Source organism: Rhodnius prolixus, unplaced genomic scaffold (genome assembly GCF_049639745.1).
Source record: "Rhodnius prolixus isolate KJV_2025 unplaced genomic scaffold, Rpr scaffold_11, whole genome shotgun sequence".
Classification (NCBI taxonomy): Eukaryota; Metazoa; Arthropoda; class Insecta; order Hemiptera; family Reduviidae; genus Rhodnius; species Rhodnius prolixus.
Window position 1 is genome coordinate 2,892,981 of NW_027411625.1, and position 18,830 is coordinate 2,911,810.

At 34.4% G+C, this 18,830-nt stretch overlaps 1 protein-coding gene across 2 annotated transcripts in view; it reads left to right on the plus strand.

Annotated features, from left to right (window-relative positions):
* The window catches only part of LOC141459375 (uncharacterized), a 198,528-nt gene that overhangs the window by 124,797 nt on the left and 54,901 nt on the right, over positions 1-18,830 (plus strand). For both annotated transcript variants that reach the window (XM_074138403.1, XM_074138404.1), the window contains exons 59-64: positions 546-2,648; positions 2,993-3,094; positions 4,715-5,074; positions 7,385-7,441; positions 7,859-7,894; positions 10,973-11,044. In XM_074138403.1, coding sequence (XP_073994504.1) covers positions 546-2,648; positions 2,993-3,094; positions 4,715-5,074; positions 7,385-7,441; positions 7,859-7,894; positions 10,973-11,044 — 2,730 coding nt within the window. The remainder of the gene's footprint in view (positions 1-545; positions 2,649-2,992; positions 3,095-4,714; positions 5,075-7,384; positions 7,442-7,858; positions 7,895-10,972; positions 11,045-18,830) is intronic.

An 18,830-nucleotide genomic window follows, 5' to 3' on the forward strand; every position in this document is an offset into this window, starting at 1 on the left:
GAAACTCAATAAGTGGAAGCTGAGGGAAACAAAACCAACATATAATAATAAAAAGAAACCAAGGCAGTACAAAATCACAAATTATTCGTTCGCATTACCGATTAAAATAACATTGTTGTTCTAGTGAACACAGACTGGACATTACTCTTGTAGCAAAACACTTCGTAGTCTCATTGCTTTAGTAAAACAGTTATACACATTAAATACTTGAGTTTTATTTTCACATACAAGTATGTTTATTAAAGAAGTATCCAAGGTATTTATTTCTCTAAAAAACTGTAGTTTGTATCATTACTACTGATCAGTTCGATGCACAAACTTATGTAGTTAGGCATCTTTTTTTCTTTTTTTCTCCATGCCATATAAATAAAAAAAATTCTCTCTATAAAATTTGAGTTGTGCAGTCTGTGCAGGTATAAAAAATAAATGACAGATAAAAAAAAAATAAAAAAAACTTTTGTTTTTGAATTCACTCTAAGTTTGTGATTAAGATTAAATAAGATTACCAAATCTCAGCAAATACTTATTTTCTATTTTTTTTCCAGGGAGAAGAGGAGTCTGTATCAAGTCCTGAAGATAAAACTTTTAAATCTCCTAAGGTTTCTCTAGGTATAGAAGATGACATATTCGGAGAGTTCGATGAGCTAGAAATGCTAATGAGAGAAGAAGAGGAGGAAGAGAAGGTGGAGGGAGAAGAGGAGGAAAAGGTAGAGGGTGAGGAGCTAGATGAAGAGGAGGAGAGGGAAGATAAGAAAGAGATGGAGAAAAAAAAGGGGAAGGGAAAGAAGAAGAAGAAGAAGAAGAAAAAGAAGAAGGGGAAGGAGGAAGAGGAGGATGACGACGAAGAGGAGGAGGAGGAGGAAGAAGAAGAAGAGGAAGAGAAGAAGAAGAAGATGAAGAAGGTAGAGGAAGAGCGTAAGAAGCTGGAGGAAAAGAAGAAGGAGGAAAAAAAGGTGGTAGAAGAAGAGGAGGTAGAGGAGGAAGAGGAGGAGGAGGAGGAGGATGAGGAGGAGTTGGTGGAGGGGTTGGTGGAAGAGTTGGTGGAGGAGTTGGTGGAGGATGATGATGATGATGATGATGATGATGAGGAGGAGGAGGAGGATGAATTGAAGAAGGCGGACAAGGTGGATGAAAAGGAAAAGAAGCTGGAGGAAGAGGAGGAGAAGGTTGAGAAGAAAGAGTTGGAAAAGAAAGAGGTGGAAAAGAAAGAGGTAGAGAAGAAAGAGGCGGAGAAGAAAGAAGTGGAGAAGAAAGAGGTGGAGAAGAAGGAAGTGGAGAAAAAAGAGGTGGAGAAAAAAGAGGTGGAGAAAAAAGAGATGGAGAAAAAAGAGGCGGAGAAGAAAGAGGCGGAGAAAAAAGAGGTGGAGAAGAAGGAGGTGGACAAGAAAAAGGGAAAGAGGGAAAAGAAAAAGAAAAAGGGGAAGGAGGATGAAGAGAAGGCGAAGCTGGTGGGAGAGGAGGAGCAGGGTGAAAAGAGTGAAGGGAAGAAAAAGAGGGAGGGGAAGAAGAAAATGATAAAGATAATAGAGGAGATGGAGAGCGCGGAGAAGAAGCAGGAGGAAATAGAGGTGGAGAAGAAAAAGGGGGATGGGAAGAAGAAGAAGAAAAAAAAGAAGGGGGATGACGAAGAGAAGAAAAAGGAAGAAGATGAGAAGAAGGGAGAAAAGGAGGAGAAGAAGGAGGTAAAAAAGGAAAAGGAGGAGGAGAAGGAAGAGAATGAGAAGAAGAAGGAAGAGGAGGAGAAGAAAAAGGGGGAGGGGAAGAAGAAGAAAAAGACAAAGAAGAAGGAAGAAGAGGAGGTGGAAAAAGAGAAGGAGGAACAGGTGGTGAAGAAGAAGGAAAAGGAGGAAGTTGAGGAAAAGAAAGAGTTGGAGAAAATAGACGTAGAGAAGAAAAAGGAGGAGGGAAAGAAGAAAAAGAAAAAAAAGCAGAAGGAAGTTGATGAAGTGCAGGAGAAGCTGGTGGTAGAGGAGGAGAAGAAGAAGCTGGAGAAAGAAGAAGAGAAAAAGGTGGATAAAGAGGAGGAGAAGAAAGTGGAGAAAGAGGAGGAGAAGAAAGTGGAGAAAGAGGAGGAGAAGAAAGAGGGAGAGAGAAAAGAGAAGCTGGAGAAAGAAGAGGAGAAGAAAATGGAGACAGAGGAGGAGAAGAAAGAGGGGGAGAGAAAGGAGAAGCAAGAAGGGGAGGAGAAGCTGGAGGAGGAAAAGAAAGAAGTGGAGAAGAAAGAGTTGGAAGGGAAGAAGAAGAAAAAGAAAAAGAAGGAGGAGGTGGACAAACAGGATGAGAAGGAAGAAGCTGAGAAGAAAAAGGAGGATGGGAAAAAGAAAAAAACGAAAAAGAAGATGCAGAAAGAGGATGAGGAGGAGAGGCTGGAGGGAGTGGTGGTGGAGCTGAAAGTGGGGGAGAAGAAAAAGGAAGTGGACGAAGAGAAGAAAGTGGAGGAAAAGAAGGAAGAGGAGAAGCTGGTGGAAGAGCAGAAGGAGAAGAAAGAGGCAGAGACAAAACAGGAGGAGGAGAATACGCAGGGGGCGGAGAAGAAAAAGGGGGAAGGGAAAAAGATGAAGAAAAAGAAGAAGTTAGGAACAGTAGCACAGTCAGATGAGACGACTCGCTCCAGAGAAACGTTAGAAACTGCCTACCACGCAGATAAAGTAAGTGCTTCTAGCTTTATTTTCCGTTCGGCCTTTACCCATGTAATAACTTAATGTAATTTAACATTTAAACATTTTTGCCTTGGCGCTAATCAAAGACAACTAACTATACCTGTATTTAAACAAATGTGGCACAACACAAAACACCTCAACGAGCAATAAAACTTACATGGACAACATATACATAAAGCAATCTAAGATGTGCCCAATAAATCCTAAGAAACATGTATTATACATGTGATTATAATACACATAATCTTACACACTATTTTGGTCATATATTTGTTATATTATGCTCATATTTCAGAAACTATATTTGTAAAATTTCTTTCTATTATTTACAGTCTGGCACAACAACCAGCTACGGGAATGCGCGCACTAACACGGAAATGGGGAACTTCGGCATCCTATATTTAGGTATTGAGAGCGATTTCATGTCTTCACAGGTAAGAAGTATTTTTTTCAGATTGTTTAAGGTTAATGTCAACTCTAAATAATGGATGGGGATTAAGATTGTAAAATACCAAATGTTTGGGCACTTTTTTCAAATTATATTTTAATATATTACTATAAACCATTTTGTACATCATTCCATCAATAAACACTAATTCTCCAAATCCTGATGCGGACATCCAGCCCCAAACCAGAACTGACCCACCTCCACCCGGAGGTGCAGCTTTAAAACCCTTTAAAGTTGGCTGTAAATTCTTCTTTTCGAGTTCAGCATTCGCCTTCCTCCAGACCATAACCCTTCCATCTGACTGGAAAACATTAAATTTTGATTCATCGCTAGAGTATATCATTCCAAAAGTCACTATTTCCATTAAAATATTTTTCGGCAAATTTCACTCTCTTAGCACGATTTATCTTACTGACAAAAGGATTCTTCCAGGCTACTCTACCATGATAGTCGAGTTTTCTTAGCACTCTCCGAACTGTTTCTGCTCCTTTTTTGCTCTCTGAACATGTCAAAAATTTCACATAGAAGTTTTGGAGCACTAGGTCGGTGATCTTTTTTTAATTCTTTTAATATATAACGCTGCTCTCTCTCAGAGAGCAGTTGAGGACGGCCTTTTTGTGGGGTTGAAACAATTCTTTTTTCTTTTTGGTAACACTGAATGATGTTCTACACAGTAGATGTTTTAGGTCCGATCAGTTTTTCTGTCTCTCTAACACTTTTTTTTTGTCTTTGTGCAAAGAAATTACAATTTTTCTTTGTTCAATCGTTGTATTTGTATTTTTGCGCGACATGTTATACGTGGCTTGATTATATAAACTAATTTAATTATTAATTTCATATTGAATATACGTATGCTTAAGGTATATATTTACAAATTGTATAAATATTCGGGCAAAACCTTGGACAAACTATAAATTATAATAGTGTCCCAATATTTATGAGAGGTAGAATTTGCACTTATTATTATATATATTTTTTTTAATCTACCAAAACATTTTTATGTACTTATTTAAATAGTTTTTATTTAATTAATAGTAATTATAAAATGAAATGAATTTATAAAAATTTGAATAAATGGGTGCCACTTTTAATTTTCGTCCATTTTGAACTTCTGTATGTACTGTCCCAATATTAATGGGAGTCACTGTATATACCTGCTTCTCCATTTCTGGCTCTCAGTTTCTGTAACTCAACCAACCCGCAGAGCCACGTAAGTTTCAATAATTATAAAGAATTTAGTGTATTTTACTGTTTATTTTTGTATTACTGATTTTTACTGTTTTTTCTATGTTACTGACTCTGTAAATTGTTTTGTATTTGTAATATCCAGGCCCTGAAGAGGACAATATATTTGTCGAAACGTTGGCAAAAAGAGGAGTTGTTTTATTTGACCGATTCCTCGCAAAAAAAGTTTAACTATTTTGTATCATTATTTGTATTCCTCCAAGTCACTCTTTGTAGCACTTTGGTGCAAGAAAATATACTTTCAAGCGTAAGCCTTGTCCAGCTGTCCTTTTAAAACAATTTTCACATAATCCCAACCATTGTTTTGTTGTTGTTTTTTTAAAGCATTAATCCTGTTTCAAATCAGATTTGTTTTTTTTAGGATGAAAGAGACATCGAAGAAGACGATCTAGGTGATGTTGAAGACAATGAAGATGACATAGAAGAAGACCAGGATGAAAACGACATTGTTGATAATAAAGATAGTAAAAATAGTTTGGAGTTAAAAAAAAGTGATACGGAGCAGATTGTCCAATATAAAGTTCATAGAAAACCTTATCAAGAACTGCTATTGGAACAAATAGAAAGCTCGGGTGATTTAGAAACAGTTTTTGAAGAAATTAGAGAGAAAAGGTTGAGGACACAAAAGGTTAAAAAGAAAAAAAAACATTCCATTGTGGCAGTGGAAAACAGAGAATCGCGGCCAAAGACTCTAATAAAGAGATCTAAAGATAAGAAAGAGGTAACTCTGCTAAAGTAATTTTAATATATGCAAACCAACGTGATTCTGCTCATGCACTCGCATAACTATATTCCGTTAATATTTTAATGGGGTTTATTCATTTATTTTATTCATTTTTATTTTGTCCAGTTCATTGAATATTATGACAGACTTAAAAGTCTGTCATAATCCATCTTTCTAGCAGCAGTAAATTCCTTGCTTGAATTAGGAATCGAAGTGCTGCCCTTGAATTTCATCTTCAGGAAAGTTGTTTAATTTTCACAAATATAAAAGTGAGCCATGGATCTAAATAAATAGTAATAGGTTCGAGCTAGGTCTAGGCTAAAACAAACTTTTAATTGACCCTTATTTAATTACCCTCTTTGATTTAAAAAAAAAATAACTTTTGCCCTGCACTAAATTTTCACAAGAACAAACGGAAGTCATAAGATAATGAATTTAAAGAAAAAATATGCTTTCATTTGAAATAAAACATCTTATCCTTTTACTCTATGCGGTTTCTTAAACAATTTAGTGTTTTAGCACGCGTTCTCATCCATTTTGTACAGTTAATTTTAAATGATCTTACTGTAAAATAAAGCACCAACTACGCTTCGGAAATGCACTGTATTTTATGCACTATTCTAAATTCTGAAAATATGTATACAAGAAAAAACCATTTGCAAAGAATATTAGGACAAGTCCATTAAAAACAAATTCATATCTCACAAGTAGCCCAGCCGCTTCCATCGTGCTGCTGCTGTTTTGAGAAAATTTTATAACTGTATATATTATTATATTACACAGGGTGTTCATTTTAAGACGGCTCAAATGCATTTCATGCTTAAACGATTGATCTGAGCAAAAAATGGTAGAGGAAAAATTTGTTGCCCGTCACCTCTAGTATCAGAATATGTGACTTTATTTTAGATTCCTGCACGCATACGCGACAAACGCGCGTCCAAAAGTAAGGGTTCACAGTTGACCCCCATTTTCATATACACAGTTTTAAAGAGTATAAACAGTTATGTAAGAAAAAAAAAAATTATGAAGTTATAGAGAGCAGTTGATAACCTCCTGGCTAACCTGGCTTGCGAGCCAGAGGAGGCACCTTTCAAGGCACAGTACATGCGTGCACAAGCTGCGTAAAGTGCATTATTTGATAAATTAAGGAATAAGTTTGATCCTTTACATGAAAGATATTGATCCACTTAAATATGTGGCAGGAGGTTTCCACTTTTTTTTTTGGTAATTAAACGCAACTCTCAAATAACGCAATTACCAAATAATTATTAAACCTTCTTGTTTGTTGCCATTTTGTGTATGCTTGAGAACATCTAAAGCTCTTAACATTTGATTTTTCTTAGAAAAATCACTCGGAAAACGACTTATTTCCCGATATTAAGAAAAATACTAGCTTTACTGCCTTGGCAATATTTTTAGTAGAAAGGGGATGAAAAAATACATAAAAATGACCTATCGCGTGCTCTTCTTTCTCTTTGATAACAAGTTAAAAAATTGAAATAAGATTAATAAATACCAGATTTTGAAATGGCCTAGCACCTTTAATTTTGAAGATATCGAATTGCGGTTTCCGGTTTCTTTCATAACTTTGTATACTGTTTAAAACCGTGTATATGGGTTCAACTGCAAACCCTTACTTTTGGTCGCGCGTCAGCCGCGTATGCGGGCAGAAATCTAAAATCAAGTCACATATTCTGAAACAAGAGGTAACAGACAACAAATTTTCTCTCTACCATTTTTCACTCAGATCAACCGATTAAGCATGAAATGCATTTGAGCCGTCTTACTTAAAATGAACACCCTGTATATTGAATATCGGTCATAAAATTACATGCATTGAGCATTTCTTCTCATGCACTAAACTTCGCTATCCACCAATGATCAGAGCCTGACAGTTTGACGTCATCACAACTCTCAAATATAACATGGTGTACTCAGTGCCTTGAACCAGCTGATCAAAATTTTTTTTACCGGTTTTTGGATTAATGAATCCAAAACGAAGAATGTACATATGTTATATTGCCAATTTCTGCCATTATTTCGTATTCTGGCCAAGCTTTCGACCTAAGGACTTGGTCAACTTCAGGGCTGTTCGAACATATACCTCCTACGTTCAATTGGTCTTATCTCTAAATACTATGAACGAACAAAACTCATTAGTTCTAAATATACGTATATTTCTTGATAAATTTTTACTTAGTGAATGTGTAAAGCTCTTAGTGAGTTGGCCCGTATTTAATTTGTAAATATAATAATAATAATAAAATTTAGTGATGAATGAAAAATTAAAGTATAATTTATTTACAGTTGCGATCGTATCTTATACGCTTACAAGCAGTTATGGAAAGACTGTACTTAATAAAGGTAATTTTTTTGCAAATTATTAATATAATTCCTCAAAAGATGGATACTGCAATCGTGCTGATTCACTGTTTTGAGATTTCACAGTTTTTGGATTTACTTAGTAAGCCTGGAATATTGTTTAGCCAAATGTATAGAAATTTTTTGAAAAACTACTCATTTAATTGCCTAGGGGTATTTTGTATGACTGGTTATAAATTTTATAAGTAATAATTTTATTTTTGGTCGACTTTTCTTGTTCTCGGCACCCTCTTTGATCACTAAGTAATATTTCAGAACATTACTTTTACCAAAATATCGAAAGCACCATATACTTACTACAAAGCAAAACTTTTACGCAACTTCACTAGACACGCATATTTTTCTTACAATTTTATTCATACAGCGTGAACTTAATACATTCATCTTATTCTTTTGCAGCATGAACGATTCAAGACTCCAAAGGCTAAACTGAGGGTAAATAGCTCAGAATTAATTAGATGTATGCTGATTTAATATGTTCAAAAGAAGCTAAACAATACGTCTTAAAAAAAAAAATTATATTTAAAAAAAAAGACATGAGAAACGTTTGTAACTTTTTAAACTTCATCTTCAGTCTGATAAAAGAAAATAGAAATACGAGGGGGTACCCAAAAAAAAACGGAATTATTTTTTAAAAGCTATTTATTTACAAATTTTTTACAGAACAACCTTATCCCCTTCAAAATACTCTTCATTACAACTAATACATTTGTCCCACCGGTGCTTCCACTGTTCGAAACATTTTTTGTAGTCATCTTTAGAAATGGCTGACAGCTCCTTCTTCGTTTTTTTCTTGACCTCTTCAATGTTGTCAAATCGGTGACCTTTCATGCCCTTTTTCATGCGTGGAAATAAGAAAAAGTCGCACGGAGCCAGGTCAGGCGAGTAAGGTGCGTGGGGCAGCGGAACCATGCCATTTTTAGCCAAAAACTGTGTAACAGAGATGGCTGTGTGTGCAGGTGCATTGTCGTGGTGGAAGAACCAGTCTCCTGTTTGCCACAAATCGGGTCTTTTTTGGCGAACACTATTGCGCAATCTTTTCAAAACTTCCAAATACTAGGTTTGATTGACGGTCTGACCTGGGGGGACAAACTCTGAATGGACTACGCCTTTGGCATCAAAAAAGCAAATTAGCATTGTTTTGATGTTTGACTTGACTTGACGACATTTTTTTGGTCGGAGTGAAGATGACGTCTTCCATTGGCTCGACTGTTGCTTTGTTTCTGGGTCATAACCATAGCACCGTGACTCATCACCAGTAATGACCTTTGACAGAAAGTCTGGATCAGTTTCAAGCTGTTGTTTCAAAGCACGACATGTTTCAACTCGATGTTCTTTTTGATTGTCAGTCAGAACTCGAGGAACAAACCTGGCAGCAACCCTTTTCATCCCCAAATCTTCCGTTAAAATTCGCTGAACCGAGCTCCAAGATAACCAACTATTCTCTGACAGTTGATCAATTGTCTGTCGACGGTCTGTGAACACCAGCTCTCGAATTTTTTCAACATTTTCGTCGATTCGGGCAGTTGATGGACGTCCAGAACGAGGTTTGTCATCAATCGACATGTCGCCATTTTTAAACCGAGTAAACCACTCGTATACTTGAGTTTTTCCCATAGCGTCATCTTTGTAAGCTGTTTTCAACATTAAAACACTTTCAGCAGCATTTTTGCCGAGTAGAAAACAAAATTTCAGAGCTGCACGTTGTTCACTTAAACTTGCCATCATAAAAAACGAAAAAAGAACAAAACAGCGCTGGTAAAAACAATCACTGCAGATGAACAGAACAAGCCAGGCAGACAACACAGGCAGGACTGAACTGGCAAGGAATCGCGCTATACACGTCTAGCGGCAGAAATGCGTACTACATAAGCTCCATGCGAGGCAACGCAATTCCGGTTATTTTTGGGTACCCCCTCGTAAGTCAATAGTGCAGATGCATTTTTAAAAAGGGCGTGTGTTGGTCTAGTGGTCAAGAGTGTGGCTTTGTGTGCAGGAGATCACCAGTTCGAATCCCGCGTATGACTACTTTTTATTTGTTAGAAAAAATTGTACTTTGTTTATAGTAAAGTATGAGCTTCTGCCCCCGTCAACACCGATACCTAATTGGTAATTGGACGTTAAGTCCCGCCTGAAAAAATAGGCGATTTTTAAAAGAAAATAAATAGAAAACTCTGTAAAAACTGCAACACATTATTTAGAATGAAATTCCATATAATAGATTTTTTCGCGAACTTGTCGTGGTCCGATAATTCTTGACGAAATTAAAAATGAGTTAAAGTAGTTTTAAAAATTATTAGGCTCATTGAGAATATTTTATAAAAGTTTTAAAAGATAGTGTATTCTGTCTAAAGTATGAGAAAAATCAGTAAATTAATGGCTGCAGTATGCATTTAGGCTGATATATGATATGAATCTAATATGATGGTTTTTGGTTATTTCGAAAATTTTCGAAAATGTTTTTACATTTCTTACCATTTACGAGTACTTGTCATTTACATGACCTAATTTTGAATATTATGTCACCAAATTGAAAAAAATTTTTTTTTCTTCACATTTTGGAGTTTTTTTGCAAAATTGGTTTGTTGCATTGCACATGTAATGAAAAAAATACGGCTCTGACCCACTGACAAAAGTTAGAATTACATCGGATGTGATACTGGCTAAATAATACATCAAATCTCGCTAATGAAAGGACAATAAATTTTCTATTGTCCGCCAGATGTACGTATCTTTGAAAAAAAAATCTTCCTTGAATTGATTTTATTTTAATATACTTTTTCACTTTTATGATTCAGTAGCCAGATTGTGTGTACAGCCAACATTATTTGGTGGGATGTTTCCTTTATCTTACCAATAGAACTGCGGTGGGAGTCAGCCAAATGATAAGTGGTTGGTACATGTTTGGTCTCCGCATTAGAGATTGGGGAATTAAGCCCACAAATAGAAGCTCTCAGCCCTTGTGCAATGCCGTTTTTACCTTAGATAGGAGGTTCAGACCTCAGTACGAGCATGATTTCATTTTGCACAGAATTCCAAAGCTCTTTTCTTCCTTGTAAAAAGCTCTTGCGTCCCTAGTTAACTAGAACAATGCATACATGAAGCGGTGCAAGATTTTGAAAGAGCACAGAATGCTCTGTAATCTCAAGCCCCCAGAGATTGCAGTAACTATTATAGACTATTTACTAACTATTATGACTAACTTTTGGTTGTTTTGCCCTGAGTTCGACGTGTATACACGTCATTGTCTGATTTTAATTCCGCACACTGTGAGGGTTTTTTTAAAAAACTAAATTCCACGCTTAACTGGTTAAATTCATCCAACTACTTTGAAGCTGCAGCCCAGTTTGCTAAGAAAAACTACCTGACTGAAACCATGAATATTATCAGCATACTTTGTGGCTTAAAAGTATGGTATTATCAACAAATTTAATTCCACGTTAACAACATTTTAAGATATAAATTAAATTTTGAAAATCTTTAAATATTTATTTGTGATTTCTATGCTTCCAGGATGAGCATCTGTTATATCCGACCCTTGACTATGAATTTAAGAGAGGTACAGGATACAAAAGGAAATTTCAGGTATGGGCAATTAATAAAATTCAGTTTTGAAGAGAGTATAGAAGTGTAATTATTGCAATAAAAGAAAATCGTGAATTTTCGCGCTATTTTTTTTTTTTTAATTTCCGTTAGGGCACTTTATTGCTTAGTATATTGTACTGTCTTACCCTTACAAAATAATAATAAGAATTAAATGTTGGACTAAATTTTCAAAATTTTAAGAAAAAAAAATTGACTAAACTGAAAGTGCCAAGATTTTTTCAGTATTTCGACTACGGTTGCTTAGTGTATGGCCCGGTCTTTCTGGTGGATATTGAAGCTAAGCTCAAGCGCCTGAACTGCTTCATGCGATTTATTTTCAGCATTCCCCAGAGACACTCGCATTTCGCACTACTACGACGAGTTTAAGTGGCTTTTTCCTGTCTATAGCCGCCAGTATTTTTTGGGCTTCATTCCTTCTACCAAGTCATCCAATCTCAACGGCCATCTTATATTTTCCAACTCTTCAAGTTCAAATCCTCGATCCATTCTCGTAATACTAGATCTCGTTCCTCTGATCTCTATATTCCCTCACACCGTACCTCATCCTTTGACAAATCCTTCCTAATACGCGCTACCTCTCTCTGGAACACAGTTGGGCAAAAATTTAATCAATTAAAACACAATTGAATTAAACCGAAATTTAATTTTAATCATGATTAAAATTAAAAAATTTAATCGGCCAAAATTAGTTGATTAAAATTAAATTCACTTTTAATCTAATTAGAATTTAATCAATTAAAATTTTTAATCATAACTAAAAATTAAAATTAAAATTAAAATTAAATAATCATAATTTTAATTGATTGAATTAAATTCCAAATTCAGTTTTAATCACTTTGGACGATTAAATTTTTTAATTTAATCAAAATTTGAGAGATTAAATTTTTAAAACCAAACATTGCCAATGGTTAAACCAGAATCGGACCAATGCATCTTTATTCCGCCTAGCTGGTGCCTCTTCTCTATCAATATTATCACCTTTCCCAAACTTGGCACCTTCATTCTACCATTCTGGAGTCTCATCTATACCATGTTGGTGACTCTCAAGACTTACATAGGACCACCTTACACTCACATTTAACCATGTTTACCACTCACTAGACTTAGATAGGACCACCTTACACTCACATTTAACCATGTTTACCACTCACTAGACTTAGATAGGACCACCTTACACTCACATTTAACCATGTTTACCACTCACTATACTTAGATAGGACCACCTTACACTCACATTTAACCATGTTTACCACTCACTATACTTAGATAGGGCCACCTTACACTCACATTTAACCATGTTGGCGACTCACTAGACTTAGATAGGACCACCTTACTCTCACATTTAACCATGTTTACCACTCACTAGACTTAGATAGGACCACTTTACACTCACATTTAACCATGTTTACCACTCATTATACTAATATAGGACCACCTTACTCTCACATTTAACCAAGTTTACCACTCACTATACTTAGATAGGACTACCTTACACTCACATTTAACCTAGTTGGCGACTCAATAGACTTATGAACAGGGTGACCAGAGTTATGTGTTCCACCCACTTTTTTTTTAAAACGGCGGGAAATTTCAAAAAAATATAAAACACGTATTTAATCAAATCTAGTTTTTTTCAGTAATTGACCCATTTTTTCAAACCCCAATTTCCCCAGATACACTATCTAAGTTTTTTTCAAATGGAACAAACCAGATCTAGAGCTATTCGATATTCCGGATCTTCGATTGAAGCCAAGGGATTAAGGTTACTGTACACTTTATTTTTTAGATATCCCCTCTGAAAATAGTCTATTGGGGTTAAATCCGTAGTTCGAGGTCAAAATCGAACTCTTCTTGAACCGGATGATAACTAAGGATGAAAAGTAGATTACCTACGAAAACATCGTAAGGAAAAGGACATATTGTGAACCAACCTGTAAACCTAATTTCACTCTGAATAAGAGAATGTTGTGTATATAGTGAGACATTCGAGGACCTACACATTATGAGCTTTTAAAACCGAACGAAAAGCTAAATTCGGAGAAGTATTGTTAGCAAATGCATAATTTAAAGACAGCAGTCCAAGCAAAAAGGCCGGCGATGTTCAATAGGAACAACATAATACTGCATCATGATAATGCCAGGCCAAATGCTGCTTTAGGGACTCGTCTAAAAATTGCAGAACAAGGCTGGAAAATTCTGCCGCATCCACCACATTCCCCGAACTTAGCACCCTTCGACTATCACTTGTTTTTGTCCTTACAAAATTTGTTGAAGGGCGAAACATTTAAAAATGAAGTAGATACCAAACAAGTACTGGTTCAATTTCTCGCATCAAAAAATAATACATTTTTCAAAAATGAAATACATAAATTGCGCTCACGCTGGCGAGATATCATTAATAATAATTAATAATAATAAAGTTTATTGGTAAGAAAAATTTGTATTTTGTTTTATTCCAAAAACGGACAGAACTTTCCGGTAGAACGTATATAAGTCTAGTGAGTGGTAAACATGGTTAAATGTTATTGCAAGGTGGTCCTATCTACGTCTAGAGCAGTAGTTCTTAACCGGTGTTCCGCGAATATGGTCCAAGTGTTCCGCGAAATTTCAATTTTAAATGTCTTGAAATTTAGAAACTTAGGAAAGATACGAAAACAAAAAATTTTTCCTTTTTTTAATTTGAATTTAATTTTAAGTTCTTGCTAAATACCGAATTTCAAATTAATTAATGTTAGTGTTCCGCGAGAAAAATATATACATATAATTGGGTTCCGCGTCTATGAAAAGGTTAAGAACCACTGATATAAAGGGGTCATGAAATTCTGTAAAATTATGGCCGTTCTATATCTCCCACTGTGAACCACGTATTGGTATGGAATTTTGTTCTCTTGTACACTTTGTTTTTCTCAATTATAAACTATAGTTATTTGGTGCACAGATCTAAAAAGGTGAAAGATATAAAGGGTTGAAAATTTTTTGGGTCATGAAAGTCTGTAAAATTATGGCCGTTCTATATCTCCCACTGTGAACCACGTATTGATATGGAATTTTGTTCTCTTGTACACTTTGTTTTTCTCAATTATAAACTATAGTTATTTTGTGCACACATCTAAAAAGGTAGAAGATATAAAGGGTTGAAAATTTTTTGGGTCATGAAATTCTGTAAAATTATGGCCGTTCTATATCTCCCACTGTGAACTACGTATTGGTATGGAATTTTGTTCTCTTGTACACTTTGTTTTTCTCAATTATAAACTATAGTTATTTGGTGCACAGATCTAAAAAGGTGAAAGATATAAAGGGTTGAAAATTTTTTTGGTCATGAAATTCTGTAAAATTATGGCCGTTCTATATCTCCCACTGTGAACCACGTATTGGTATGGAATTTTGTTCTCTTGTACACTTTGTTTTTCTCAATTATAAACTATAGTTATTTGGTGCACAGATCTAAAAAGGTGAAAGATATAAAGGGTTGAAAATTTTTTGGGTCATGAAATTCTGTAAAATTGTGGCCGTACTATATCTCCCACTGTGAACCACGTATTGATATGGAATTTTGTTCTTTTATACACTTTGTTTTTCTCAATTATAAACTATAGTTATTTTGTGCACAGATCTAAAAAGGTAGAAGATATAAAGGGTTGAAAATTTTTTGGGTCATGAAATTCTGTAAAATTATGGCCGTTCTATTACTCCCACTGTGAACCACGTGTTGATATGGAATTTTGTTCTCTTGTACACTTTGTTTTTCTCAATTATAAACTATAGTTATTTTGTGCACAGATCTAAAAAGGTAGAAGATATAAAGGGTTGAAAATTTTTTGGGTCATGAAATTCTGTAAAATTATGGCCGTTCTATTACTCCCACTGTGAACCACGTGTTGATATGGAATTTTGTTCTCTTGTACACTTTGTTTTTCTCAATTATAAACTATAGTTATTTTGTGCACACATCTAAAAAGGTAGAAGATATAAAGGGTTGAAAATTTTTTGGGTCATGAAATTCTGTAAAATTATGGCCGTTCTATATCTCCCACTGTGAACTACGTATTGGTATGGAATTTTGTTCTCTTGTACACTTTGTTTTTCTCAATTATAAACTATAGTTATTTGGTGCACAGATCTAAAAAGGTGAAAGATATAAAGGGTTGAAAATTTTTTGGGTCATGAAATTCTGTAAAATTATGGCCGTTCTATATCTCCCACTGTGAACCACGTATTGGTATGGAATTTTGTTCTCTTGTACACTTTGTTTTTCTCAATTATAAACTATAGTTATTTGGTGCACAGATCTAAAAAGGTGAAAGATATAAAGGGTTGAAAATTTTTTGGGTCATGAAAGTCTGTAAAATTATGGCCGTTCTATATCTCCCACTGTGAACCACGTATTGATATGGAATTTTGTTCTCTTGTACACTTTGTTTTTCTCAATTATAAACTATAGTTATTTTGTGCACACATCTAAAAAGGTAGAAGATATAAAGGGTTGAAAATTTTTTGGGTCATGAAATTCTGTAAAATTATGGCCGTACTATATCTCCCACTGTGAACCACGTATTGATATGGAATTTTGTTCTTTTATACACTTTGTTTTTCTCAATTATAAACTATAGTTATTTTGTGCACAGATCTAAAAAGGTAGAAGATATAAAGGGTTGAAAATTTTTTGAGTCATGAAATTCTGTAAAATTATGGCCGTTCTATTACTCCCACTGTGAACCACGTGTTGATATGGAATTTTGTTCTCTTGTACACTTTGTTTTTCTCAATTATAAACTATAGTTATTTTGTGCACAGATCTAAAAAGGTAGAAGATATAAAGGGTTGAAAATTTTTTGGGTCATGAAATTCTGTAAAATTATGGCCGTTCTATTACTCCCACTGTGAACCACGTGTTGATATGGAATTTTGTTCTCTTGTACACTTTGTTTTTCTCAATTATAAACTATAGTTATTTTGTGCACACATCTAAAAAGGTAGAAGATATAAAGGGTTGAAAATTTTTTGGGTCATGAAATTCTGTAAAATTATGGCCGTTCTATATCTCCCACTGTGAACTACGTATTGGTATGGAATTTTGTTCTCTTGTACACTTTGTTTTTCTCAATTATAAACTATAGTTATTTGGTGCACAGATCTAAAAAGGTGAAAGATATAAAGGGTTGAAAATTTTTTGGGTCATGAAATTCTGTAAAATTATGGCCGTTCTATATCTCCCACTGTGAACCACGTATTGGTATGGAATTTTGTTCTCTTGTACACTTTGTTTTTCTCAATTATAAACTATAGTTATTTGGTGCACAGATCTAAAAAGGTGAAAGATATAAAGGGTTGAAAATTTTTTGGGTCATGAAAGTCTGTAAAATTATGGCCGTTCTATATCTCCCACTGTGAACCACGTATTGATATGGAATTTTGTTCTCTTGTACACTTTGTTTTTCTCAATTATAAACTATAGTTATTTTGTGCACACATCTAAAAAGGTAGAAGATATAAAGGGTTGAAAATTTTTTGGGTCATGAAATTCTGTAAAATTATGGCCGTACTATATCTCCCACTGTGAACCACGTATTGATATGGAATTTTGTTCTTTTATACACTTTGTTTTTCTCAATTATAAACTATAGTTATTTTGTGCACAGATCTAAAAAGGTAGAAGATATAAAGGGTTGAAAATTTTTTGAGTCATGAAATTCTGTAAAATTATGGCCGTTCTATTACTCCCACTGTGAACCACGTGTTGATATGGAATTTTGTTCTCTTGTACACTTTGTTTTTCTCAATTATAAACTATAGTTATTTTGTGCACAGATCTAAAAAGGTAGAAGATATAAAGGGTTGAAAATTTTTTGGGTCATGAAATTCTGTAAAATTATGGCCGTTCTATTACTCCCACTGTGAACCACGTGTTGATATGGAATTTTGTTCTCTTGTACACTTTGTTTTTCTCAATTATAAACTATAGTTATTTTGTGCACACATCTAAAAAGGTAGAAGATATAAAGGGTTGAAAATTTTTTGGGTCATGAAATTCTGTAAAATTATGGCCGTTCTATATCTCCCACTGTGAACTACGTATTGGTATGGAATTTTGTTCTCTTGTACACTTTGTTTTTCTCAATTATAAACTATAGTTATTTGGTGCACAGATCTAAAAAGGTGAAAGATATAAAGGGTTGAAAATTTTTTGGGTCATGAAATTCTGTAAAATTATGGCCGTTCTATATCTCCCACTGTGAACCACGTATTGGTATGGAATTTTGTTCTCTTGTACACTTTGTTTTTCTCAATTATAAACTATAGTTATTTGGTGCACAGATCTAAAAAGGTGAAAGATATAAAGGGTTGAAAATTTTTTGGGTCATGAAAGTCTGTAAAATTATGGCCGTTCTATATCTCCCACTGTGAACCACGTATTGATATGGAATTTTGTTCTCTTGTACACTTTGTTTTTCTCAATTATAAACTATAGTTATTTTGTGCACACATCTAAAAACGTAGAAGATATAAAGGGTTGAAAATTTTTTGGGTCATGAAATTCTGTAAAATTATGGCCGTACTATATCTCCCACTGTGAACCACGTATTGATATGGAATTTTGTTCTTTTATACACTTTGTTTTTCTCAATTATAAACTATAGTTATTTTGTGCACAGATCTAAAAAGGTAGAAGATATAAAGGGTTGAAAATTTTTTGGGTCATGAAATTCTGTAAAATTATGGCCGTTCTATTACTCCCACTGTGAACCACGTGTTGATATGGAATTTTGTTCTCTTGTACACTTTGTTTTTCTCAATTATAAACTATAGTTATTTTGTGCACAGATCTAAAAAGGTAGAAGATATAAACGGTTGAAAATTTTTTGGGTCATGAAAGTCTGTAAAATTATGGCCGTTCTATATCTCCCACTGTGAACCACGTATTGATATGGAATTTTGTTCTCTTGTACACTTTGTTTTTCTCAATTATAAACTATAGTTATTTGGTGCACAGATCTAAAAAGGTGAAAGATATAAAGGGTTGAAAATTTTTTGGGTCATGAAAGTCTGTAAAATTATGGCCGTTCTATATCTCCCACTGTGAACCACGTATTGGTATGGAATTTTGTTCTCTTGTACACTTTGTTTTTCTCAATTATAAACTATAGTTATTTGGTGCACAGATCTAAAAAGGTGAAAGATATAAAGGGTTGAAAATTTTTTGGGTCATGAAAGTCTGTAAAATTATGGCCGTTCTATATCTCCCACTGTGAACCACGTATTGATATGGAATTTTGTTCTCTTGTACACTTTGTTTTTCTCAATTATAAACTATAGTTATTTTGTGCACACATCTAAAAAGGTAGAAGATATAAAGGGTTGAAAATTTTTTGGGTCATGAAATTCTGTAAAATTATGGCCGTTCTATATCTCCCACTGTGAACTACGTATTGGTATGGAATTTTGTTCTCTTGTACACTTTGTTTTTCTCAATTATAAACTATAGTTATTTGGTGCACAGATCTAAAAAGGTGAAAGATATAAAGGGTTGAAAATTTTTTGGGTCATGAAATTCTGTAAAATTATGGCCGTTCTATATCTCCCACTGTGAACCACGTATTGGTATGGAATTTTGTTCTCTTGTACACTTTGTTTTTCTCAATTATAAACTATAGTTATTTGGTGCACAGATCTAAAAAGGTGAAAGATATAAAGGGTTGAAAATTTTTTGGGTCATGAAAGTCTGTAAAATTATGGCCGTTCTATATCTCCCACTGTGAACCAC